This window comes from Elephas maximus, chromosome X, assembly GCF_024166365.1.
Source record: "Elephas maximus indicus isolate mEleMax1 chromosome X, mEleMax1 primary haplotype, whole genome shotgun sequence".
In the NCBI taxonomy this organism is placed as follows: Eukaryota; Metazoa; Chordata; class Mammalia; order Proboscidea; family Elephantidae; genus Elephas; species Elephas maximus.
The window spans coordinates 181171782-181197784 of record NC_064846.1 but is presented as its reverse complement, the minus strand read 5'-3'; the positions used below and the strand labels follow the sequence as shown (position 1 = coordinate 181197784).

The following is a 26003-nucleotide window of genomic DNA, read 5'->3' as shown; positions in this document are numbered from 1 at the left end:
CAAATGCCGGTGAGGACGACTGGGGTCCCGTGGGGTCTGCGTGGGGTCTGCTCAGCCTCCTCTTGCCTCCCTGGCATGGAGCCTCTCACCACCAGTGGTCACAGTTTCTCCACTGAGAGGAGTTAAATATATATGCAGATGATTAAGGATGACATGACAGCATCTTGGAAGGAAGAAAAGGACCTGTAGTGTAGAGTTCTGATCTTCTGGGGTCCAACTCATCTGTGCTGTGGTTGCTGAGGAGAGAGCCTCCCCAGGCTGCCTCGTTTTGGTGGCTTTGAGAGTTTCAGCATAGCATTTGGATAGCTTCAAGGGCCTGCTAACACACAGAGTGCTCAAGATTATTATGCTGGTTGGATAGGACTGAAGATGTTGCAATCCTATTAAGAAAAAAAAAAAATTCCAATGAAATCACAGGCTGTTTTTTCCCAGCCCAGCAGGCTTCCTAAGGGCTGGCTGGTTTTATTTCACTTTTTCCAAGTGTTAACAGAAATGAATGGAATGGAATGTTCACATTTATTACAAAGGTGGAAATGACTGGCAGTGTTAGAATGGTGTTGAGTACATGCTCCCCCACACTTCCCAGAGGCCTTTCTGTAATGTTTTCACATGGGGTAATAAATGGGTGGGGCAGGTGTAACACAGGAATAATGAGCCCCACTTCATGCTCATGTTGTGACCTTATTGCACATTGTTTCTTGTCCTCATGACCACCCCTTGGACACTGCTCACGTCTTCCCTGGGGTAAGGAAATGGGTGGGGCAGGTATATAACACATGTATAATAGGACTTGCTCCAAGCCCATGTTGTCACCTTGGTGTTACAAATTATTTCTCATCCTCATGACTGCCCCTTGGACACTGCTCACGTCTTCACTGGAGTGAGAACACAGATGGGGCAGGTATAGCACACGTATAACAGGCCCTGCTCCATGCCCACGTTGTCACCTTGCTGGTACAAGTTGTTTCTTGTCCTCATGGCCGCACCTTGGACACTGCTCACGTCTTCACTGGGGTAAGAACACAGATGGGGCAGGTATAACACACGTATAACAGGCCCTGCTCCAAGCCCATGTGGTGACCTTGCTGTTACAAGTTGTTTCTTGTCCTCATGGCCGCCCCTTGGACACTGCTCATGACTTCACTGGGGTAAGAACACAGGTGGGGCAGGTATAACACACATAAAAAAGGCCTTGCCCCAAGCCCATGCTGTGACGTTGCTGTTACAAGTTGTTTCTCATTTTCATAACTGCGCTTTTGGACCCTCCCCATGTTTCCTCTCTCACCTGGCCACTTCAGATAAGGTTCCTCAACCTTCCTCTTCTCTGCCCAGTCACTCCAGACACAGGTATGTTGGCTGCACTGCTCCTCTGGTGCACACTGGAATTCAAACCTCTTGTCTTCACTCTCCTATTTTTGCCCTCTTAACCACACCTGTGATTCTCTCCTTCCTCCCAAGGCTGCAGATCAGTGTTTGTCAGTTTTCCAACTTTCTAACCCTCCTTTTGCCTCAAGGCCTTGTGGGAGACTGGCCATTTTCCAGACAGGTTCTGCTCTGCTTTCTGACATCAGGGTTCCAGGCTTCAAAACTGAAAGGTCCCAGAAATACCTCATTTTGTCCATGTAGATTTTTAGAATTGGTGATTTAAGTTCTTGGACAAATCGTGGACAGTGACCACTGTTCTTATCTCACTTCTGTCTTAAGAGGGGAGCTAGGAATTCTTTTATGACTCCTGTTCTAGAACATTCTGCCTATAGTGGAAGGACATCAGACACTAGGTTTTCTTATTAGAGTATTAAAAATGACTATTTAATCCATATTGGAATAAATTCTCTTTCCAATCCAATTACTCATTTTCCAAAAGAAAACCTGTTTTTGTTTTTGATCCCTTAAATGAAAGTACCTGAAAGACAAACTTTGGGGACCATATCCCACTGACTACCTCAGACCCATGACTCTGCTGGGTCAGGCTCCCCAGAAGATAGGAACTTGATGCTCAAGAAAGACAAGTCGAAGATGAAGAACCACGTTTAAGGACAAGTCTGTGACTTGATGACCGTCAGTTTTCTCTAAATCTGCGGCAGGAACTATCCAACGTGAATCATTCAATTCTACAGAATAATTAAAGGAAATTAAAGCCAGGTATGCTTATAGGTTTTTTTTTTTTTACAAAACAGACAACCAAAGCATGTTTGGAAGCTGTCATTTTAACACTCGAGAAGGATCATTAGGACACGTTCAGTGATTTGGTACTTTTTTGAGTTTAAAATCAAATCGTGCCTCCTTCCTCTTTGTTTTATTTTGTGATACAAATTCAAGGAATGGATCATATTTTTTAATCTTTTAAATATTTTAAGCTCTTCCACGGGCACGTTAAGCAGAGTTTCTGTGTTTAACATTCAAGATGAACTTTTGAGACTTTCGCATTTGGAGGGATGTGTTGTCCTGTGGGACATGTCTCTCTGGTGGGGTGTGGCCTCACCTGCCCAGACTCCGGCCCTGAAAAGGCGCTGCATCCCGTCCACCTCTAGGCCCTGCAGACCCAGCACGCTTCTCTGTAACCCTCAACAAACGCTGCCGACTGAGTGAGTGACTGCCCGTGGTCGTGTGTCTTGGGCTCTTCTCTGAATGACCTTGCCCTGCTCATGATAGAGTTGTGTTTCGGGCCCCCGTGGGGGTCTTCCCGTGAGAACTCTCCCACCTACGCAGGTTGGCCCTCATGACCCCAGGCTCCTGTGGGTGCGGCTGGAGCCTGGAATTGGGAGTTGTTACGGATTCAATAGCGTCCCCCACAAATATGTGTTGTAAATCCCGTGTCTATGCCTGTGGTTATAATCCTGGTTGTGAACGGGTTGTCTTTGTTACGTGGATGAGGCAGGATTAGTGTAGGGTGTGTGGTGAGTCAATCTCTTTTGAGATATAAGAGATTAAACAAGCAAGCAGAGACGGGGGAAGAGAGATGCCAAGACACATGGCGGTCTCTAAGGAACCAGGATGTACATGCTGAAGAGACAAGGACCTTGCTCCAGAGCTGAGAGAGCCATGTCCTAGAGTTGACTCTGAATTCAGACTTGTAGACTCCTACACTGTGAGAAAATACATTTGTTAAACCCACCCACTTGTGGTATTCCTATTTTTTTTTTAGACAGCTAAGATGGAGAGGGGTAGGGGGTGAGGAAGCCCATTCACAGAAAAAGATGTCTTAGGAGTGTGTGTGTGTGTACATGCATGTGTGGTGGTATGTGATGTGTGTACATGTGTATGGTGGTATGTGGTGTGTGTACATGTGTATGGTGGTATGTGGTGTGTGTACATGTGTGTCGTGTTGTATACATGTGGTATATACATGTGGTTTGTACATGTTCGTACGTGTGATATATACATGTGTGTATGTGTGGTGGTATGTGGTGTGTGTGTACATGTGTGCTGTATACATGTGTGTGGTATGTGTGTGGAGAAGGAGCCTGGAACTGGGAGGGGGAAGTCAGTCTGTAGGAAGAGACATCTCAGGAGTCGTCACGGTGGGGCTGTGGGGTGGAGTGGGGCTCTTGTGCCCGGTCGTATCCCACATGAAGTCTGACCCGCTCTCCTCTCTTCTGGGGTCCCATGAGACCCCACTTCCCCCTCCCCTTCATCACCACCCCTCTTGGGTAAGTTCCCTGCTGTGGGTTTCTGAGCGTCAGGCAGCCCTGGGGGACTGATCCTTCACTGCCCCTCTGTGAGTCCCCCTGCTGGGAAGGGGGACCCTGGGCAATGGGGGGGGGGTCCTTGGTAGAGAGCGAGGAGCCAAGAGGAGGACTGGGGTGACTAGACACCACCTGGAAGCTGGCCAGGAGGAAGACGGAGCCTTCAGCCCCTGAGCCCACAGAGGTCAGACAGGAGCCAGGGGGATGCACTGGACACCTCTGGGCAATGGCAGGACGCCCTGGCCCACCTGGGCTTCTCCTCAACCCCAACGACTTGGACAAAGCCTCTGGGACAGAGCAGAGGGGCCGACCTACAGAAAACAATGCTTAGGGCAATGGGGGTTAAATTGCTGAGTGAGCTCTCAGAGTGATGCTCGGTATTAACTGCTCCTTGGTGCCTCTCATGCGACACCCAGGGCGGCACTCTACCTCACCCCGCCCCCAAGACCTCTGGCCGACTGGAAGTGGACAGGCTCCAGTTAGGTCTGACCCGCCAGCACCCAGGCTCTGGACCCAGCATCTGTGCACCCAGTGTCTGTGCACACCTGGGTCCCCCGCACACCTGGGCGTCTGCATCCTGGAGGAGGTGGGGGCCGTGATGCCCAGACCAGGGCCAAGGCCCAGGGTCCCACCTGTCTGTCCTGGTGGTGGAGCGATCCAGGTCCCACTTCACCCATGGGGTCCAGGTAAGTGGCCCCCTGTCCGGAGCACAGCCTGTCTCAAGGCTGCTGTGAGGTGGGACCTGGCGGGCTCCCAGGAAAGGGGGCTCTCATCCCGTCTGTCCTGCACCCCAAGAAGTCCTGCTGTGTGGGTGTCCTGGCTCCCATACAAAGGACCGGGCGCTAGGTGATTTAAAACACAGATTTATCCTCACAGTTCTGAGGCCAGAACGGGCTTTATTGACTAAAATCAAGGTGTGGCAGGGCTGCTTCCTTCTGAAGTTTCCAGGGACAGAATCCCTTTTCCTGTTTCTAGAGATTGCCCAAGGAGCCCTGGTGGCGCAACAGTTGAGTGCTCAGCTGCCATTTGAAAGATGGTGGTCCCAACCTACCCAGCAGCTCTGCAGGACTTGGAGATCTGCTCCCATGAGGATTACAGCCTAGGCCCTATGGGGCAGTTCTGCTCTGTCACACGGGGTTGCTATGAGTCAGACCCTCCTGCCTCCCCCACAGAAGGACACTTGTCATTGCTCTGGGGGCCAACCCAGGCCACCCGAGACAATGTCCCCATCTCCAGATTCTTACATCAGTCACGCCTGCACAGTCCCCTTGGCCTGTGAGGTACCATGTTCACGGATCCCGGGGGTTAGGACGTGGGCATCTTTGGGGGCTATTTTCAGTCCGCCACATCTTCCAAAATTGAGTCTGCGCAGGACGAAGGTTTAGGAAAGTTGGGCTTCAGGAGAGGGTGGTGAGCAGGCACTGTGGGAGCTGCAAGTACAAGTGAGCCCTGAAAAATAGAGCCTCTGTCCACTTTCGGGAAGTCCACACACTCCATTTGGTGCTCAGGAGAGAGGCAGAGGTCTGTTTCCTGTTATTCCCAAATGGTAACCAAAAGGCTGGAGGCTCCAGTCTACCCAGAGGTGTCTCAGAACAAAGGCCTGGCAATTCACTTCAGAAAACTGAGCCACTGAAAATCCTATGGAGCACAGCTCTACTCTGACACACGCCGGGGGCGCCGTGAGTCGGGGTCTTCTGCCTTTGTGGAGAGGAATTTCAGGGTCGACAGGCCTTACTTTTAATGATCTTTCCACTGGAGGAAAGCTAAGCGTGGCAGTTGGCGGCGTCTCTAACGCACGCTCGGCCGGAGACAGTCACCAAGGTTGCTGTGCCGAGCCGAGGAGTGACAAGCTGGCAGGACCAGAAACCCTGGTTCACGGAGAGAAGAACAAAGCCAGACAGCACTTAAAGTCTCGTTAACAATTGTTCCAGAGAGAAAACTAATTCGTACGACTTGTGGGCTCTCGACGTGGAATAATCTAGAATTAGCAGGTCCCGAGGTTGGCGGGAAATCCCTGGGTAGCGCAGATGGTTAAGCACTCGGCTGCTAATCAGAAGGCTGGAGGTTCGAGTCCACCCAGAGATGCCTCAGAAGGCTTGGCAATCTACTTCTGCAAAACCTGCCACTGCAAACTCTGTGGAGCCCAGCTCTACTCTGACACACGCGGGGTCATCGTGAGTTGGCATCGATTCCACGGCAGCTGCTTGGTTTGTGGCCGGCCCACCTCGGGGTGAACAGCCCACCTTGGTGTGACCGGCCCACCTCAGGGTGAACACACTGGCACGTCAGGCTCACTCAGCAGCAAATACACTGGGGGGAGCTGGGGGGGGTGAGTGGGACAAGCGGCCGTCCTGCTCCATCTCACATGTTCAAACCAAACAACCCCACAGGCTGCGGTGTCTTATTCTGGAAAAAGCTTCCGGAATCTTCCATAGGCACTGTTGGTCATGATGACGGTCACGTCAGCCGCCCCATCCTCGGGGATCACGTCCACAGCCTGCACGGTGGCCTCCCGGTGCAACCAGCTGCGGATAAAAATACCCCAAAGTGTTGACCTAAGGGCCCGTTGAGTGGGGGCTTTGGTTGGGTGGTGGCTGGTAAGTGGACAGGTGGTTGGTTTATAGGTGGCTGGTGGGCGGGTGAGTGGGTGGTTTGGTTGGATGGTGGGTGAGTGGGTGGTTGGTTGGTGGCTGGCTGGTAGGTAGATGAGTGGTTGGTTGATGGGTCCGTAGTTTGGTTGACTGGTGGGTGAGTGGATGGTTTGGATGGTGGCTGGTGGGTAAGTGGGTGGTCGGTTGGTGGCTGGCTGGTAGGTAAATGGGTGACTGGTTGATGGGTCGGTAGTTTGGTTGACTGGCAGGTGAGTGGGTGGTTTGGCTGGATGGTGGCTGGTTAAGTGAATGATTGGTGGGTGAGTGGTTGGTTGGTGGGGGAATGGTTGGTGGGTGAGCAGGTGGTTAGTTGGTTGGTGAATGATGGGTAGGTGGGTGGTTTGTAGGTGGGTGGGTGGTTTGCTGACTGGTGGTCGGGTGCGTTTTGTGGTCACCTCTGAGGGGCAGGTGTGGAAACCCCGGTTACGTAGTTGTTAAGTGTCACGGCTGCTAACCAAGTGGTCGGCAGTTTGAATCCACCAGGCGCTCCTTGGAAACTCTATGGGGCAGTTCTACTCTGTCCTACAGGGTCGCTGTGAGTCAGAATCGACTTGACAGCAGTGGGTTTGGTTGGTTTTGGTCTGAGGGGTGTGAATGGGATGTCTCCTGTCCTGCCACACACCTGGACCACAGGCTCCTCTGGCAGTTAAGATGAGTTTGGATTTTACCTAGGTCCTTTGTTAGAAACCCCCCACCCTTTTATGTTCTGGAAACCGGCAGGGCTTCCTGCAAAGGGCTGACCAGGGCTTCCTGATTTATGGTTTGAGTAACTTTTAGACTCCCCTTCTTTGTCCCTCCCTCCCCAATTCCTCTGGGCTCCCAGGAGCCAGGGGGCCCCGTCCTGAGAAAGAAAACACTGGAGCCTTGCGGTACTTGCAGGCGCCTTCCTCGCCCCCAGCCCCCTAACGCTCTCGCAGGTATGTGTCTCAGTGGGGTGAGGGTCACACAGCTGTGGTCTCCCCCATCTCCCTTATCCCTTCCTTGTCTCTGCGACTGCCCTCTGAATAAAGGTCACCCTTCCACGTTTTAACCCTGTCTGCTGCGGTTTTTTCTTTGACGGTTCTTTCATAATGTCAGATAGAGAACAAATCTGGACATAGATAGCAGGTGGCCTGACTCAGACAAACAGACAACTGCAGTAGGGAGAAGCTTTGATCTCAGAAACTTGTGTCTCTAGGGAGAGGCAAAAGGGGTTTTTCTTTTCTGTTGTTGTTAGGTGCCGTTGAATTGATTTCTGGAACCCTACAGGGCAGAGTAAAACTGCCCCATAGGGTTTTCTAGGCTGTAATCCTTACAGAGAGCCCTGGTGGCAGAGTTGTTAAGAACTTAGCTGCTAACCAAAAAGTCAGCAGTTCAAATCCACCAGCCACTCTTTGGAAACCCTAGGGGGCAGTTCTACTCTGTCCTATAGGATCGCTATGAGCCAGAATCAGCTGGATGGTGACAGGTTTATTTATCTATTTTAATCTTTACAGGAGCAGTTCTTCCTCCCTCAGAGTCGCTGGGTGGATTTGGACTACCAACCTTTTGGCTAGCAGCTGAGCACTTAACTGTTGAGCCACCAGGGCTCCCCTTTTCTAGAGGAGAAAACAAGGCTAGAAGTGTGTGGGGAATGGGCAGAGGGTGGTGTGACCAGGCCGCGGGTCAGAGAATGTTTTCCGTGGAGGCCGGCCTGTTCTGGGGGGCCCTTGAGGATGGGCTGTGTGCCGGTTCAGGTTGAATGGCCGGAGGTTAGGGTTCGGGGGGCAGGAGAGAATCCCAGCCAGGGTGTGGTTAACAAGAATCTATTGCTATTGATGAGTGGGAACACACAGTTCAGCAAGTCAGGTACGAGGCAGCACGAATGGCGAACACACTCAGCTGCTAACCCAAAGGCTGGAGGTTCAAGTCCACCCAGAGGTACCTTGGAAGAAAGGGCTGATGATCGACTTCTGAGAAACCAGCCACTGAAAACCTGTGGAGCAGTTTTACTGTGACACGTGGGGTTGTCCTAAGTCAGAGTTGACCCCATGGCAACGGGTTTGTTTTGTGTGTGTGTGTGTGTAGCCTTGTCCCAGGTGGACCAGGGGCATCCGTGAGCCTTATCTGAATCACATGGGGGGAGCAGGGACTCTCTGCAATGTGTGTTTCTGGGACACGAAGGGGGCACTCTTTAGCCTGCTGTTGTCAGGAGCACAGGCCAGTCAAACCCAACCCAGTCGTAATAAACATTCACCCTAAGAGCCATCCCAAGCCCATCAGCCAGAGCTTCCTCTCACTGCGGCTGGGGAGGTATCAGCAGGCCTGAATGTAAACAGCACCGATTAGGTACCTGGTGTATGCGAGTAATTAACACAGACTTATCGGTGGCAAGAAGGACTTTTTCAGAGACAATGAGACGTAGTTTATAAAGTGTCCACAGCCGTTTCAGGGGACCCCACCTCCACTTTATACATAAAGCATTCATGGCTATTTCAGGAAACACCCACCTCCACTTTACAAGGTGTTCACAGCCATTTCAGCGGACACCCACCTTCGCTTTATAAAGCGTTCATGGCCATTTCAGGGGACGCCCACCTCCACTTTCTAAGGTGTTCAGAGCTGTTTCGGCAGACCCCCATCTCCGCCCCCTCCGGGCTGGCCGCCTACTCACCTCAGCTGATCCCCTGCCAGCTGCACTCGGAGGGTGAGGACCTGCCTCCCTGTAGCCCTCAAGACAGTGGCTTCCAGCTCCGCCTTCAGCTCCTCCAGCCCCCACCCCAGGAGGGCGGACACAGCCAGGGAACCAGGGTCCGTGGGGCTGTACCTGTGTGAGGGAGACCCTACTCAGTTGGACACCCAAGCCGGGGAGTGTGGCCGAGGTCACTGCAAGGCCCCGAGCAGCTGCTGCGACCCCTGGGTGCTCGGGGTCCTGCTGGCCGTGGGTTTACTTGAGAAGGAACATGGGTCCTGGATGATGAAGGCAAAGGAAATTGTGAAGAAAAAACTCGTGTGAAGCCTGCAGCAAGGTCGGCTGCTGGGGAGTGAAGACCGAGGGGTACCCCACCAAGGGGGATGGATGTATGACTTTATTTACCCCAGTGGCTGGCCAGATGAGTGCAGGAGAAGAAAGGTGGAGAGGTGTCAGGTGAGGGCACCTGAACTCAGCCCTGCATTAAATCCATCTGTGGACATCAATGAAAGAGCAGAGACAAAGGCAAAGAGGGCTGACCCTACCACCAGCCAGGTGAGTTGAGGAGACTGAGGAGGACTGACAGGTGTGGACGTCACAGAGGAGGAAGCAAGACAGGTGTTCGCCCCACCGCACTGGAACCAGGTGATTCAGGAGGCAGGGGTCAGGAGGGGCCCACGCTCACCCCACCCCACCCGACCACACTGGAACCAGGCGACTCAGGAGACGGGGGTCAGAAGACGGGGGTCAGGAGGCGGGGGTCAGGAGGGGCCCATGCACACCCCACCCCACCACACCACACTGGAACTAGGTGATCCAGGAGGCAGGGGCTCACCCGTGCACCAGGTCCACCTTGTTGTGCACCTCCACCACCGAGCCCAGCAGCGGGGTGGGCAGGTGCAGGCTGTGCAGTGCTGACAGGACGCTGGCTTTCTGCAGCTCCGTGTCGGGGTGGCTGACATCCCGTACGTGGATGATCAGGTCCTGCAGGACAGGTGAAGCAGGTGGTCAAGGCCACCTGGCTCCCACTGTGCACAGCCCAAATCTCACCCACCCAGGGTCTCCACCTCCTACACGTCCCCACTCGCCCAGTGGGAGGCGGTGGGTTCCCAGGGTGGGCGGCTCACCCAGGTCTTCATTCCTGCCCCTGTTCCACCAGGTGTCCTCTTGCTGCTTCTCTTACACCAAGTCCTGGAGTCTCCAGGAGCAGCCTTATCTCCTGAGCCACAGGGCGGCGTCCAGTCTCACGGACAACAGTCCTTCCAGTTGTAACCACCCATCAATTAACCAACCACCCACCAACCATAGGGTGTTCAACCACGGACAGCGCTGCTTCCAGTTATAACCACTGAACAACCAACCAACCACCAACCAACCGTAGGGTGTCTGTCTAGACTTACAGACAGTAGTACCTCCAGTTACAGCCACCCACCAACCAACCGCCAACCACCAACCACAGGGTGTCCATCCAGACTCACAGACAGTGACTGGTGCCTCCAGTTATAGCCACCCACCAATCAACCACCAACCACAGGGTGTCCATCCAGACTCACGGACAGTGACTGGTGCCTCCAGTTATAGCCACCCACCAATCAACCACCAACCACCAACCACAGGGTGTCCATCCAGACTCACGGACAGTGACTGGTGCCTCCAGTTATAGCCACCCACCAATCAACCACCAACCACCAACCACAGGGTGTCCATCCAGACTCACGGACAGTGAGTGGTACCTCCAGTTATAGCCACCCACCAATCAACCACCAACCACCAACCACAGGGTGTCCATCCAGACTCACGGACAGTGAGTGGTGCCTCCAGTTATAGCCACCCACCAATCAACCACCAACCACCAACCACAGGGTGTCCATCCAGACTCACGGACAGTGAGTGGTGCCTCCAGTTATAGCCACCCACCAATCAACCACCAACCACCAACCACAGGGTGTCCATCCAGACTCACGGACAGTAACTGGTGCCTCCAGTTATAGCCACCCACCAATCAACCACCAACCACCAACCACAGGGTGTCCATCCAGACTCACGGACAGTGAGTGGTACCTCCAGTTATAGCCACCCACCAATCAACCACCAACCACCAACCACAGGGTGTCCATCCAGACTCACGGACAGTGACTAGTGCCTCCAGTTATAGCCACCCACCAATCAACCACCAACCACCAACCACAGGGTGTCCATCCAGACTCACGGACAGTGACTAGTGCCTCCAGTTATAGCCACCCACCAATCAACCACCAACCACCAACCACAGGGTGTCCATCCAGACTCACGGACAGTGACTGGTGCCTCCAGTTATAGCCACCCACCAATCAACCACCAACCACCAACCACAGGGTGTCCATCCAGACTCACGGACAGTAACTGGTGCCTCCAGTTATAGCCACCCACCAATCAACCACCAACCACCAACCACAGGGTGTCCATCCAGACTCACGGACAGTGAGTGGTACCTCCAGTTATAGCCACCCACCAATCAACCACCAACCACCAACCACAGGGTGTCCATCCAGACTCACGGACAGTGACTAGTGCCTCCAGTTATAGCCACCCACCAATCAACCACCAACCACCAACCACAGGGTGTCCATCCAGACTCACGGACAGTGACTGGTGCCTCCAGTTATAGCCACCCACCAATCAACCACCAACCACCAACCACAGGGTGTCCATCCAGACTCACGGACAGTAACTGGTGCCTCCAGTTATAGCCACCCACCAATCAACCACCAACCACCAACCACAGGGTGTCCATCCAGACTCACGGACAGTGAGTGGTACCTCCAGTTATAGCCACCCACCAATCAACCACCAACCACCAACCACAGGGTGTCCATCCAGACTCACGGACAGTGACTAGTGCCTCCAGTTATAGCCACCCACCAATCAACCACCAACCACCAACCACAGGGTGTCCATCCAGACTCACGGACAGTGAGTGGTACCTCCAGTTATAGCCACCCACCAATCAACCACCAACCACCAACCACAGGGTGTCCATCCAGACTCACGGACAGTGAGTGGTGCCTCCAGTTATAGCCACCCACCAATCAACCACCAACCACCAACCACAGGGTGTCCATCCAGACTCACGGACAGTAACTGGTGCCTCCAGTTATAGCCACCCACCAATCAACCACCAACCACCAACCACAGGGTGTCCATCCAGACTCACGGACAGTAACTGGTGCCTCCAGTTATAGCCACCCACCAATCAACCACCAACCACAGGGTGTCCATCCAGACTCACAGACAGTGAGTGGTACCTCCAGTTATAGCCACCCACCAATCAACCACCAACCACCAACCACAGGGTGTCCATCCAGACTCACGGACAGTGACTAGTGCCTCCAGTTATAGCCACCCACCAATCAACCACCAACCACCAACCACAGGGTGTCCATCCAGACTCACGGACAGTGACTGGTGCCTCCAGTTATAGCCACCCACCAATCAACCACCAACCACCAACCACAGGGTGTCCATCCAGACTCACGGACAGTAACTGGTGCCTCCAGTTATAGCCACCCACCAATCAACCACCAACCACCAACCACAGGGTGTCCATCCAGACTCACGGACAGTGAGTGGTACCTCCAGTTATAGCCACCCACCAATCAACCACCAACCACCAACCACAGGGTGTCCATCCAGACTCACGGACAGTGACTAGTGCCTCCAGTTATAGCCACCCACCAATCAACCACCAACCACCAACCACAGGGTGTCCATCCAGACTCACGGACAGTGACTGGTGCCTCCAGTTATAGCCACCCACCAATCAACCACCAACCACCAACCACAGGGTGTCCATCCAGACTCACGGACAGTAACTGGTGCCTCCAGTTATAGCCACCCACCAATCAACCACCAACCACCAACCACAGGGTGTCCATCCAGACTCACGGACAGTGAGTGGTGCCTCCAGTTATAGCCACCCACCAATCAACCACCAACCACCAACCACAGGGTGTCCATCCAGACTCACGGACAGTGACTAGTGCCTCCAGTTATAGCCACCCACCAATCAACCACCAACCACCAACCACAGGGTGTCCATCCAGACTCACGGACAGTGAGTGGTACCTCCAGTTATAGCCACTCACCAATCAACCACCAACCACCAACCACAGGGTGTCCATCCAGACTCACAGACAGTGACTGGTGCGGTGTCCATCCAGACTCACGGACAGTGACTAGTGCCTCCAGTTATAGCCACCCACCAATCAACCACCAACCACCAACCACAGGGTGTCCATCCAGACTCACGGACAGTGACTGGTGCCTCCAGTTATAGCCACCCACCAATCAACCACCAACCACCAACCACAGGGTGTCCATCCAGACTCACGGACAGTAACTGGTGCCTCCAGTTATAGCCACCCACCAATCAACCACCAACCACCAACCACAGGGTGTCCATCCAGACTCACGGACAGTGACTGGTGCCTCCAGTTATAGCCACCCACCAATCAACCACCAACCACCAACCACAGGGTGTCCATCCAGACTCACGGACAGTGAGTGGTACCTCCAGTTATAGCCACCCACCAATCAACCACCAACCACCAACCACAGGGTGTCCATCCAGACTCACAGACAGTGACTGGTGCCTCCAGTTATAGCCACCCACCAATCAACCACCAACCACCAACCACAGGGTGTCCATCCAGACTCACGGACAGTGACTGGTGCCTCCAGTTATAGCCACCCACCAATCAACCACCAACCACCAACCACAGGGTGTCCATCCAGACTCACGGACAGTGAGTGGTACCTCCAGTTATAGCCACCCACCAATCAACCACCAACCACAGGGTGTCCATCCAGACTCACGGACAGTGACTGGTGCCTCCAGTTATAGCCACCCACCAATCAACCACCAACCACCAACCACAGGGTGTCCATCCAGACTCACGGACAGTGAGTGGTACCTCCAGTTATAGCCACCCACCAATCAACCACCAACCACCAACCACAGGGTGTCCATCCAGACTCACGGACAGTGAGTGGTGCCTCCAGTTATAGCCACCCACCAATCAACCACCAACCACCAACCACAGGGTGTCCATCCAGACTCACGGACAGTGAGTGGTACCTCCAGTTATAGCCACCCACCAATCAACCACCAACCACCAACCACAGGGTGTCCATCCAGACTCACGGACAGTAACTGGTGCCTCCAGTTATAGCCACCCACCAATCAACCAACCAACCAACCAACCACAGGGTGTCCATCCAGACTCACGGACAGTGACTGGTGCCTCCAGTTATAGCCACCCACCAATCAACCACCAACCACCAACCACAGGGTGTCCATCCAGACTCACAGACAGTGACTGGTGCCTCCAGTTATAGCCACCCACCAATCAACCACCAACCACCAACCACAGGGTGTCCATCCAGACTCACAGACAGTGACTGGTGCCTCCAGTTATAGCCACCCACCAATCAACCACCAACCACCAACCACAGGGTGTCCATCCAGACTCACGGACAGTGAGTGGTGCCTCCAGTTATAGTCACCCACCAATCAACCAACCGCCAACCACCAACCACAGGGTGTCCATCCACACTCACGGACAGTGAGTGGTGCCGCCAGTTATAGCCACCCACCAATCAACCAACCAACGAACTGCCAACCACCAACCACAGGGTGTCCGTCCACACTCATGGACAGTGACTGGTGCCTCCAGTTATAGCCACCCACCAATCAACCACCAACCACCAACCACAGGGTGTCCATCCAGACTCACGGACAGCACCCACCCATCAACCAACTACCAACCAACCACTAATGTCAGTCAACCCACCCACCCACCCACCAATCAACCACTCATCCACCAGCCACCCACCCACCCACCAATCAACCAACCAAAACCCCCACTCAACTGGTGCTTTGATCAAAGCTTTGGGATGTTTTATCCTTCTGTGAATTTTTTTTTAAAGGTTCAAATCATTTTGTTTTGAAGAAATGGTCTTTCACCCAATTTTAAGTTTTAAAGATAGGTTTTGTCTTACCTATCTAGTGCTGCTGTAACAGAAATACCACAAGTGGGTGACTTTAACAAACGGAAATTTACTCTCTCACAGTTCAGGAGGCTAGAAGTCCAAATTCAGGGTGCCGGCTCCAAGGGAAGGTCCTTGTCTCTTTTGATTTCTGCTCCTGGATGATCTTTAGTGGCTTAGCATCTCTCTCCCCCTACCTCTGCTTCCTCCTTTTCCTGTTTAATCTCTTTTATATCTCAAAAGAGACTGACTCAAGACACACTTTTATATTTCAAAAGAGACTGACTCAAAACACACTATACACTAATCCTGTCTCATTAATACAACAACGAAAACCCACGCCCATATGGGATTATATCCACAGCCACAGAGGTTAGGATTTACAACATGTTTTGGGGGACACGATTCAATCCATAACAGGTTTCTGATGCAAAATTTGGAAAACACATTAAAGATGAAAATAAAAGCTACTTGTAATTTTTTTTTGTAATTCTACCACCCAGAAATGAGAGCCATTTACATTTGGGGTACTTAGCTCCAGAATTATTACTTTTTCTGGATATGTTTAAAACTTTAAATAAGCTTTTAATCTCCGAATGGTTTTAGGTTTACAGAAAAGCTGAGAGGATAGCACAGAGTTGCCATACGCCCCCGATCAGGCTTCCCCTAGTAACACGACTGTGCACGGAGCAATGGACAGCGCTAGAGAATCAATACTGGTGCCCGATTGCTGACTACATTCCACACGTTATTCGGCTGTCACGGATTTTTCACGGGTTTTCTTTCTCTGTTCTGAGGTCTCATCCGGGAACATTTACTCAAAACTGTACCATTCTCTCTTACTAGAGCTTCCTGCCTGCTCTATGGACTTCAGACTTGCCAGCCGACGTCCCCCCCAACTGCCTGAGCCAATTCCTTACAATTTAATTGATCGATCTGTCTGCCTGTCTCTCTCTACATATACAGTAAACCCATGAAAGCCAGAACCTGTGTAAGGGGGAAACCTGTCACAGAAGTATAAGGCAGATATTTCCCACTAAGACAGGTGATGGGAAAGTGGGAAGACCACCCTGTCAAAGGCAGAAAACTTGCAAGACCTGGAAAAATGAGGCAGTCCCGTTGAGTTCCGGCTCTCACAGGTTGCACCGCGTATCCTATTGGTTCTGCTTCTCTGGAGAATCCTGACAGACACAGGGACACCTCTCACGTGTGCTGGGGACACAGGGACACCTCTCACGTGTGTGGGGGACAGAGAGATACCTCTCACGTGTGCTGGGGACAGAGGGACACCTCTCACACGTGCTGGGGACACAGGGACCCCTCTCACGTGTGCTGGGGACACAGGGACACCTCTCACGTGTGCTGGGGACAGAGGGACACCTCTCACGTATGCTGGGGACACAGGGACACCTCTCAAGTGTGCTGGGGACACAGGGACACCTCTCACGTGTGCTGGGGACACAGGGACAACTCTCACATGTGCTGGGGACACAGGGACACCTCTCACGTGTGCTGGGGAAGGGGCCCTTTGCTGTGGGACTTCGAGTGACAGGAGACGGCTGCACTTTCCTGAATCTGCAGGAAAGGGGTTTTAACCTCCCCTTCACGACTTTTACCCCCCTGGCTGCTCCAAACCATGAAACAGTGGATGAGTCCAGTATGATGTGTCCTGTGCCAAAGGCCGTCCTGCTAGCAGAGGCAGAAAGCTGGGGGGCAGACCTGGAGCAGCACCCCCGAATCCGCTCAAGCAGGAGACGTGTCTGCTCTTTGCTTGGTTTTGTACACCCTCCCTGCGAGGGGAAGGTTTGTATGATGGTTCACTTGTCTGCTCAGCTGGTCTAGGTATTCAATCAAACACTGGTCTAGGCGTGGCTGTGAGGTGTTATGGATTGAATTATGTACCCCAAAATATGTGCTCTAAATCCTGACCCTTACACCTGTGGTAAGGAGCCCTGGTGGCACAGTGGTTAAGCGCTCAGTTACAAACTGAAAGGTGGGTGGGCCTGATCCAATCAGTTGGAGATCTTAACAGCAAAACAATGAGATTTCCCTAGAGACAAATTTCTGCCTCATGACTGCACCATAGAGAGCTAGCCTTAGTTCCCAGCTGCCACCTGCACTGCAGATTTTGAACTTGTGACCCCCAATCTCAGCGGCCAGCTGCACACAGATGAATCCCTGTGTCATATGCAGATAACACTGGTCCTGCTTTCCTGGACAGCCCTGACATGAGACGCTCTGAATCTCACACGTCCGACCCCGCTTGTGTGGCCTGGCGCACTCAGGGAGCAGGCCATACTCCCAGACCCTCACTCTCTCCTGCAGCACGGACCCCGCCCTCCGCACTCAGGGAGCAGGCCTTACCCCCAGACCCTTACCCTCCCCTGCAGCAAGGACCCCGCCCTCCGCACTCAGGGAGCGGGCCGTACCCCCAGACCCTCACTCTCCTGCAGCACGGACCCCGCCCTCCGCACTCAGGGAGCAGGCCGTACCTGCAGACCCTCACTCTCCCCTGCAGCACGGACCCCGCCCTCTGCACTCAGGGAGCAGGCCTTATCCCCAGACCCTCACTCTCCCCTGCAGCAAGGACCCCGCCCTCTGCACTCAGGGAGCAGGCTGTACTCCCAGGCCCTCACTCTCCCCTGCAGCAAGGACCCCGCCCTCCGCACTCAGGGAGCGGGCCTTACCCCCAGGCCCTCACTCTCCCCTGCAGCAAGGACCCCGCCCTCCGCACTCAGGGAGCGGGCCTTACCCCCAGGCCCTCACTCTCCCCTGCAGCAAGGACCCCGCCCTCCGCACTCAGGGAGCGGGCCTTACCCCCAGGCCCTCACTCTCTCCTGCAGCACTCACCGCATGGGCCACGTCCTCCAGAGTGGCCCCAAAGGACTCAATGAGTGCATGGGGCAGCTGGGAGAGGAAGCCGATAGTGTCCATGTAGAGCACGGTCATGCGTGAGGGCAGGGAGCCCGCGTGAGCCGTGATGTCCAGCGTGGCGAACAGCTGGTCCTGAGGCTGCATGGTGGCATCCCCGGTCAGTGCCTTGATCAGGGTGGTTTTCCCTGAAGACCACACAGTGGGACAGGGTTATGGGGTGGGACAGAGGTCACAGGGTGGGACAGAGGTCACGGGGTGGGACAGAGGTAATGGGGTGGGGCAGAGGTCACAGGGCAGGACAGAGGTAATGGCAGTGGGACAGAGGTCACAAGAGTGGACAAAAGGCACAAGGCAGGGCTTAGCCTGCGGAAATAAGCCAACACCTGTAACTGGGTTGGTGGTTGTTGTTTGGCCCCTGAAGGCCCTGAGACGACAGAAGTTACACTTTGGAGTCTGGTTGTGGTATCTCCTGGCAATTGTTAAATACACTCACTTCTCACCCTCACTTAGTGACATAGTTAGGTTCCAAAACCCAAGTCATTACGTGAAAATCCACGTTATAGGAAAACGGAGTATGACTACATCATTACGTAACCGCCGAATTACGTCAAAACTGCCAACCACTGAGAATCGTGGCCCAGCCAAGCTGACACACAGCCTTGACCATCCCAGTCAGCGTTACTCTCACCTTGCACCTCAACATTCGTCACTGCCAGACGTATGTCATTAACGTGCGTGAGAAATAACGGATTTTTCACTTTTGTTGTAAATGGGAATTGTCAGATAAGGAGTCTGTAAGTGAGAAAGTGTACTGGGGCCTTCTAGTGTCTGCAAGTAGGTTGTCTGCTATATCCCCTCACCGCAGTTTGTGTAGCCCACGACCGCGATCAGGGGGAGCTCTCGTCTCTGGCGCTGCCTCCGTAGGAGGTGTCTTTTCTTCCTGAGTTTCTCCAGTGCCTTCTTGATTTTTATCTCCTTTTCTTTTAAGAGACGCTGCTGCACTTCCAAAAAAGTTTCTCCTGAAAACACCCAAGATGGTAAGTCAGTGAGCAGACACTCGCGGAGAAGATGCAGCCGGGAGCTGTGCCGGGGGGCCTCAGGGGACGGAGCGTGGCCGGTTTGTTTGCGAGGAGTCTGCAGCAATGGGAACAGGGGCAGGCTCTCCCCGCAGCCACGGCCGAAGTGCCCTCCTGCCCTGGGAGAAACGGCTCCTAGAGGGGATGGGTCTCCTTGTAACTGACTCCCCACCAGGTCACAGGAAGCCCCTTTACTCGGGAGAAAGTGGGGCCTGAGAGGAGCCTCGGAGGAGGGGTTCTGATAGCTGTTGGGGCCAAATGGTGGCCTCAAAGATATGTCCATGTCCTGACCCCAAGCCTACGAGCAAGACCTTATTTGGAGAAAGGGTCTCGGTCTCTTAGCGCTGCTGTGACAGAAACACCACAAGTGCATGGGTTTAAAGAACAGATATTTATTTTCTCACGGTTGAGAAGTCCCAGTTCAGGGCACCGGCTCTAGGGGAAGGCTCTCTCTGTCGGCTCTGGGGGGAGGTCCTTGTCTCTTCAGCTTCTGTCCCTTGGTTCCTTGGGGATCCTCCTGGAGCAACTGTCTCCCCCTCCCCACTATTTGTGCTTGTCTCCGTAGCTATAACGCTTCATTTATATATCAGAAGTGGTGAGGTTTAGGGCATGCCGTACACTGACTTGGCTTCATTAACGTAACAAAGAAAATCCTATTTCCTAAACAGGGCTACATCCAAACACGTCATGGATTGAACCATGTCCCCCCAGTGTATGTGTCAGCTTGGTTAGGGCATGATTGCAGTATTGTGTGGTTGTCCTCCATTTTGTGATTGTAATTTTATGCTAACGAGGATTAGGGTGGGATTGTAAGAGCACCCTTACCCAGGTCACATCCCTGATAGGATGTAAAGGAGTTTTCCTGGGATATGGCCTGCACCACGTTTTATCTCTCAAGAGATAAAAGGGAAGCAAACAGAGAGCTGGGGACCTCATACTACCAAGAAACTGCTAGGAGCAGAGCATGTCTTTCGGACCCGTGGTCCCTGTGCAGATAATCTCCTCGTCCAGGGGAACACTGATGAGAAGGCCGACAGACAACGCTTTCCCCTGGAGCTGACGCCCTGAAATTGGACTTTTAGGCTACTTTACCAGGAGAAAACAAATTTCTCTTTGTTATAGCCATCCACTTGTGGTGCTTCTGTTATGGCAGTGTGAGATGACTGAGACAACACGTACAGGGGTTAGGAATCCAAGTCATATTTTGGGGACACAATTCACTCCAGACCTGTCTTTGCAGGTGTAACCAGTTAAGATGAGGTGGTACTGGAGTAAGGTAGACCCTCAGTCAGTGACTGGTGACCTTAAAAGAAGAATACACAGCCACAGCGGGGAGACGGCCGTGTGAAGACAGAACAGGGATTGGAGTGATGCGCCCATGAGCCCAGGAACGCCCGGGGCCACCAGAAACTGGGAGAGAAGAGGGGGGATCCTTCCTTAGAGTCTCCGGAGGGAGCGTGGCTCTGCTGACCCTGTGATTTCAGACTTCTGGTCTCCAGAGCTGTGACAGAATAAACTTTTGTTGTCTTAAACCCCTGGTTTGTGATAATTTGTTATGGTGACCCGAGGATACTGGCCGAGTGCCCTGATGTGTTGGCATAAGACCAGGGTCACATTCAGCTCCCGCACTCACAGGCATTTTTTGGGGTGTTTCCACATTTCCTAAGGGTGTCCTCTGCCACAGCCCCGCCTCTCTGTGCCTGGGGACGAGGAACTGCGCACATACCTGACCCCATGATGTAGCGAGAACCCCCATGCTGTCGGTCCAGGTGAGTGTCATCATTCTTCAGGTTGGACCTGGCATAGAAACCGTAGAGACGTGTTAACTGTAGAGGTATGACCCTCCCTCCCCGCCCCCAATTAAAACAGAGATAACAGCTTCACAGGTGAGGTGGGGCCAGAATTTCAGGTGAGGTCTCTGAACGGGAAAGAAGGGGCCGACACTGCAGCCCAGTGCAGCCTGTGGGTTTTTTTGCAGTTCGGAGCACAAGGATTCCCATGCTTGCTTTTTCTTCTGTGTGTTGTTGTTAGCGGATGTTGAGTCAACCCCCGACTCGTGGAGACCCTATGCACAGTAGAACCAAATGCTGCCTGGTCCTGCGCTATCATGGATTGAATTATGTCCCCCAAAAATGTGTGTATCAGTTGGGCTGGGCCACGATTCCTGGTATTGTGTGATTTTCCTATATGTTGTAAATCCTGCCTCTCGAATGTTAATGAGCAAGGATGGGCGGCAGTTGTGTTAGTGAGGCAAGACTCAACCTACAAGATTGGATTGTCTTTTGAGACAATCTCTTGAGCTATAAAAGACAGAACGGAACAGAGAGACTGGGGGACCTCACACCACCAATAAAACAGCACCAGGAACAGCCTGGTCCCTGCAACCTGAGAAGCTCCTCAAGCAGGTGAAGATCGAGGATGAGGACCTTCCTCCAGAGTCAACAGACAGAGAAAGCCTTCCCCTGGAGCCAATGCCCTGAATTTGGACTTTCAGCCTACTTTACTTCGAAGAAATAAATTTCTCTTTGTTAAAACCATGCATTTGCGGTATTTCTGTTAGAGCAGCACTAGATGAGTAAGACATTTGGTACCAGAAGTGGGGTGCTGCTGTAACAGATACCTGAAATGCAGAAGTGGTTTTGAAACTGTGAATGGATACAGAAGCAGGAGCAGCAGCAGCAGAACCAGGAGAGCAGCACCAGACGGCATTAGAGCCGACCCACAGAGCGAGAGAGCTCACTGTGTGCAGGAGGCTTCCTGGTGGAGTCGGGTGCCTCCAGGCACTTATCGGTGGAGCTAGAGAGCTTTGGAACACTTGCCCCAGCATGGCAGATGCGGGTGTGAGGCCTGAGGAGGTGAGAGGCCAAGAACACAGGAAACAAACGCTAAAGAGACAAGGAACACAAGAAGCTGAGCTGCCTCAGTCTTAAAAGGTATGGCCATGACCTCAGGAGTTTCAAAGGGTGGAGCCATGGCCTCTGATGTTTCTAAGGGTGGAGTTGCCACCTAAAGCTGAGGGAGCAGAGTTGCAGTCCTGGTGGGCCTGGAAGGTGAAGCCCAGGGCTGACGGGCCTCCATTCAGGGTCTGAAGAGTGTGGCCAATACCTAGAGTCTGGAGGGCAGGGTTATTGTGTAAATTGTCTCAGAAAACACGGGATTATTTTTAAAGCTTTTAAAGCTAATGGAGCGTGTCCTGCTGACTTGCTTGGTACCTGTTATCCCTTTTTTTCCTCCAGTTTCTCCCATTTGCGATGGAAATATCTAGCTTGTGCCCATTCTGCCATTTTACCCTTGGGAGCAGATAACTTGTTTTCTAGATTTCACAGATGAAGTAGAATTTTTAGATTTCAGACTTGAAGTTAACACTTTTGCTATGATATGACGGGGTGAATATATTTTGTACATTGCAAACATATGATTTTTCGGTGGCCAAAGGGTGGAACGTCATCCTCTCCAGAAAACGGTCAAAGGTGTGGAAACAAAAGGGAGTGTTGTTCTGTGCCGTGATACAGGGCAGGTGACTGGGGATCCCGGTGTCTACCTGAGAAGGGGGATCTCAGCCAGCGCAACCTGCAGCCGGGCCTCCTTGGTGCGGGCGTGGCAACGGAAGATGTGTAGCGCAATGGTGAAGCGGTCAAACACCTGCACACCCCAGGCCGCCTCGAGCTCCTTCTGTGAGGACAGGGCAGGAAGACCTCTGATGGCACACCTAGGAGGGTGCACACCTGGGCAGATAGCACAGGTAGTATTGCAGCAGTCCTCGGACAAGGAGACATGGGACTGTGCATTGCTAGATTGATCTGTTCAGCTTTGTCACAGAGCTCTGACCCGCGTCACTTATTACACCTGGTGGCTGAACGACAAGGACACACCTGGGCAGATGGCACAGGTGGCACTGCGGCACTCCTCAGATAAGGGGAAGTGGGACTATTCATAGTTCTATACCCTGACCCGTTCAGATTTATAACAGAGCTCCCACCTGAGTCACTTGTTACACCTGCTGGCTGAACGACAAGGACACACCTGGGCGCATGGCTCAGGTGGCACCGTGGCAGTCCTTGGGTAAGGGGAAGTGGGACCATCCATTGCCCTATACCCTGATCTGTTCGGCTTTATAACAGCTCACGCCTGAGTCACTTGTTGCACCTGGTGCATGAACGGCAAGGCTGTGATGCTGCATTTTCTCGAATACCTTTGTGAGGGGGCCCATCCTCTCCACATTCAGAAAGACGGACGTGATTTCCGGAGATCCTCGGATTTTCTCTAATGAAAGGAGAACAGTGAGGTTGACGCTCTTACATACATCCGTTTCGGAAATAATTCTGAAAACAGCACCTGTAGGGGTGCATGTGACGACCACGACTCTTTGAGAAGAGTATAGAGGGAATGAGGCCATGGGTCTGGGGTCTCCTCGCAGGGGCCTGAAGCCCACCCGGGATCTCCCTGCAGGAGCCTGACACTCACATGGGGTCTCCCCACAGGTGCATGTCTGACGCCAAAACGCGGTCTCCCCAGAGAAGCCTGATGCCTGTATGGGGTCTCCCCATGGGAGTATGTTGCTCACATGGGGTCTCCCCACAGGAGCCTGACACCAGCATGGGTCTCCCCACAGACGCGTGTCTGATACCAACACGCAGTCTCCCCAGAGAAGCCTGATGCCTGTATGGGGTCTCTCCATAGGAGTATGTTGCTCACATGGGGTCTCCTCACAGGAGCCCGACGCCAGCATGGGTCTCCCCACAGATGCGTGTCTGATACCAACACGCAGTCTCTCCAGAGAAACCTGATGCCTGTATGGGGTCTCCCCACAGGAGTACGTTGCTCACATGGGGTCTCCCCACAGGAGCATGATGCCTGCACGGATGGGGTCTCTCCACAGGTGCGTGTCTGATGCCAACACACAGTCTCCCCACAGGAGCATGATGACTGCATGGTGTCTCCCCACAGGAGTGTGTTGCTCACATGGGATCTCCCTGCAGGAGCCTTACACTCACATGGGGTCTCCCCAGAGGTGCATGTCTGACACCAACACGCGGTCTCCCCAGAGAAGCCTGATGCCTGTATGGGGTCTTACCACAGGAGTAGGTTGCTCACATGGGGTCTCCCCACAGGAACCTGACACCCACACAGGTCTCCCCACAGGAGCCTGACACCCCCACGGGTCTCCCCACAGGAGCATGACACCTGCATGGGGTCTCCCCACAGGTGCATGATGCCTGCACGGGGTCTCCCCACAGATGTGCGTCTGATGCACACCCCAAGTCGACATGACTACATTGTAGTTGAAGCATGTGACTCATGTTGGGAACAGACAGGATGATAAAAACCACACCCTCACTAGATACCTGGGGAAGTCTGTGGAGGCTTGCCTGCCCCTGAATGGTGATGGGGACGGCTGGGATGGGGACAGATATCTGAGGGCCGCAAAGGTCACACTGGGGCCCACAACCCAGGTCATCAAGAGCAGGGTGGGTGGGACACTCAAGGGGCGACCTGACGGGGACAGTGGGACGTTTACAGCAGGTCTGACATCCATCCGGTGGATTTGAACCTGGAGAGTTCAGGTACGTGGAGTGGACAAATCCTCACAGGCAGGTCTCAACTAAAAAGCCCCAAGGGGGTGTGGGGGTTACTTCGGTGAGGATGGCCAGCAGCCCCTCCCTTGCTCCAATCTTTCAGACACCTGAAATGGTTTACCTGCTGAGAGGCTGACCCAGAGGCAGATCCCCATCTTGGGGCCCCTCCCTCATGCCAATCCTTTCCATACTGAAACGATTTACCAACTGGGAGGCTGACCCAGTTGCAGGCCCCAGTGCGGGTACAATCTCCCGAGAAAGTCCAGACTTTCTCCATAGCTGGGAAGATAGGGAAAGAGGACAATGTTCCTCCTGGGCTCACCTGTCAGGTGCTCAAAGTTTCCCTGGCTGAAAACCAGCTTGCTGTCGGGTGTCTTGGTGGGCACCACCACGGTCTCCACCACGGACCATCCGTCTAGCGTGTGCACCAGCGACCTGGCCTCCGCAACCTGCCACTCGGCTGGGGGACGGGCAAGGACAGGGGTCAGCCCTCCACCGCCGTGCCTCCAAGTCTCCTTGCCTCCCTTCCCTCCTTCGTCCTGCTCCTGCCCCTCTGAAATGCACCCAGGTGAGCCCACTCAGCCCCGCCCCCAGAGGCCCCGCCCCTCCCACTTCCCGTCCAATTCAGAGACCTGGCCCTGCCCCTGTACCCCCGCCCCTCACAGCGCCCGCCCCCGACCCTGTCTTACTTGGAGGACTCCCCCCACCCCGTCCCGCTCCTCGCAGTCAGGAAGGCCCCCTTCCAGTTTGAGGCCCCGCCCACCCGAGACCCCGCCCACCCGGAGGCCCCGCCCCGCTCCTCGCAGCCAGGAAGGCCCCTTCCAGTTTGAGGCCCCGCCCACCCGGAGGCCCCGCCCCGCTCCTCGCAGCCAGGAAGGCCCCTTCCAGTTTGAGGCCCCGCCCACCCGAGACCCCGCCCACCCGGAGGCCCCGCCCCGCTCCTCGCAGCCAGGAAGGCCCCTTCCAGTTTGAGGCCCCGCCCACCCGAGACCCCGCCCACCCGGAGGCCCCGCCCCGCTCCTCGCAGCCAGGAAGGCCCCTTCCAGTTTGAGGCCCCGCCCCGCCCGGAGGCCCCGCCCCCGTCACCTCGGGTCGCCGGCGGTTTCCGCGCGCCCCCCTTGACCTCAGGGTGGAGCAGGCACACGCGCTGGACACCCGCGGGCAGCAGAGGCTCCCTGCGCGGCAGCACCTCCTCCTCCTCCTCTTCTTCCCCCTCGGGGTCCGCATCTTCCGGCTCCTCGTCCCGGGCTCGGGCTTTCCGCTCGTCCGACCGCGGGCCCCATCGTCCGCGCCCTTGCCTCTCCGGGCCCAGCACTCCGGGGCCGCAGGCGACGAGCCTGAGCAACTGGCCGGGCGGCGCGGCCCTGACACCTGAGCGGCCGCGGCTAGAGAGCCGGAGGCCCGCGCGGACGGCGGCCCGGAGAGACCACATTCCGCGTCCGCCGCCACGCGCCGGGGCGGGG

General features: G+C 54.2%; 1 protein-coding gene across 2 annotated transcripts; it reads right to left on the bottom strand.

The window, feature by feature from the left end:
• Positions 1 to 51: 51 nt before the first annotated feature.
• On the bottom strand, positions 52 to 25997 carry GTPBP6 (GTP binding protein 6 (putative)). 2 transcript variants are annotated; one of them, XM_049872166.1, is made up of 10 exons: positions 25627 to 25997; positions 24863 to 25000; positions 23157 to 23227; positions 22506 to 22636; positions 20691 to 20761; positions 18749 to 18907; positions 17865 to 18073; positions 9823 to 9971; positions 8970 to 9122; positions 52 to 316 (listed from the first exon to the last, which is right to left on the bottom strand). In XM_049872166.1, the coding sequence occupies exons 1-10, from the start codon at positions 25970 to 25972 to the stop codon at positions 52 to 54; spliced, it is 1692 nt and encodes a 563-aa protein (XP_049728123.1). In that variant the 5' UTR covers positions 25973 to 25997. The 2 variants fall into 2 exon arrangements, with proteins under 2 accessions (XP_049728123.1, XP_049728124.1); XM_049872167.1 differs by lacking the exon at positions 52 to 316 and adding an exon at positions 4531 to 6211.
• Between the last annotated feature and the right edge of the window lie 6 nt (positions 25998 to 26003).

Bases quoted from the DNA above. Each gene is read 5' to 3' on its own strand.
- GTPBP6 (XM_049872166.1), bottom strand. From the start codon at position 25,972: ATGTGGTCTCTCCGGGCCGCCGTCCGCGCGGGCCTCCGGCTCTCTAGC. The intron at 23,228-24,862 runs GTGAGCCCAGGA...TCCTTTCATTAG, and splicing joins AAACTTTGAGCACCTGACAG to AGAAAATCCGAGGATCTCCG. The intron at 22,637-23,156 runs GTATTCGAGAAA...CTGTCCTCACAG, and splicing joins GGATGGGCCCCCTCACAAAG to AAGGAGCTCGAGGCGGCCTG.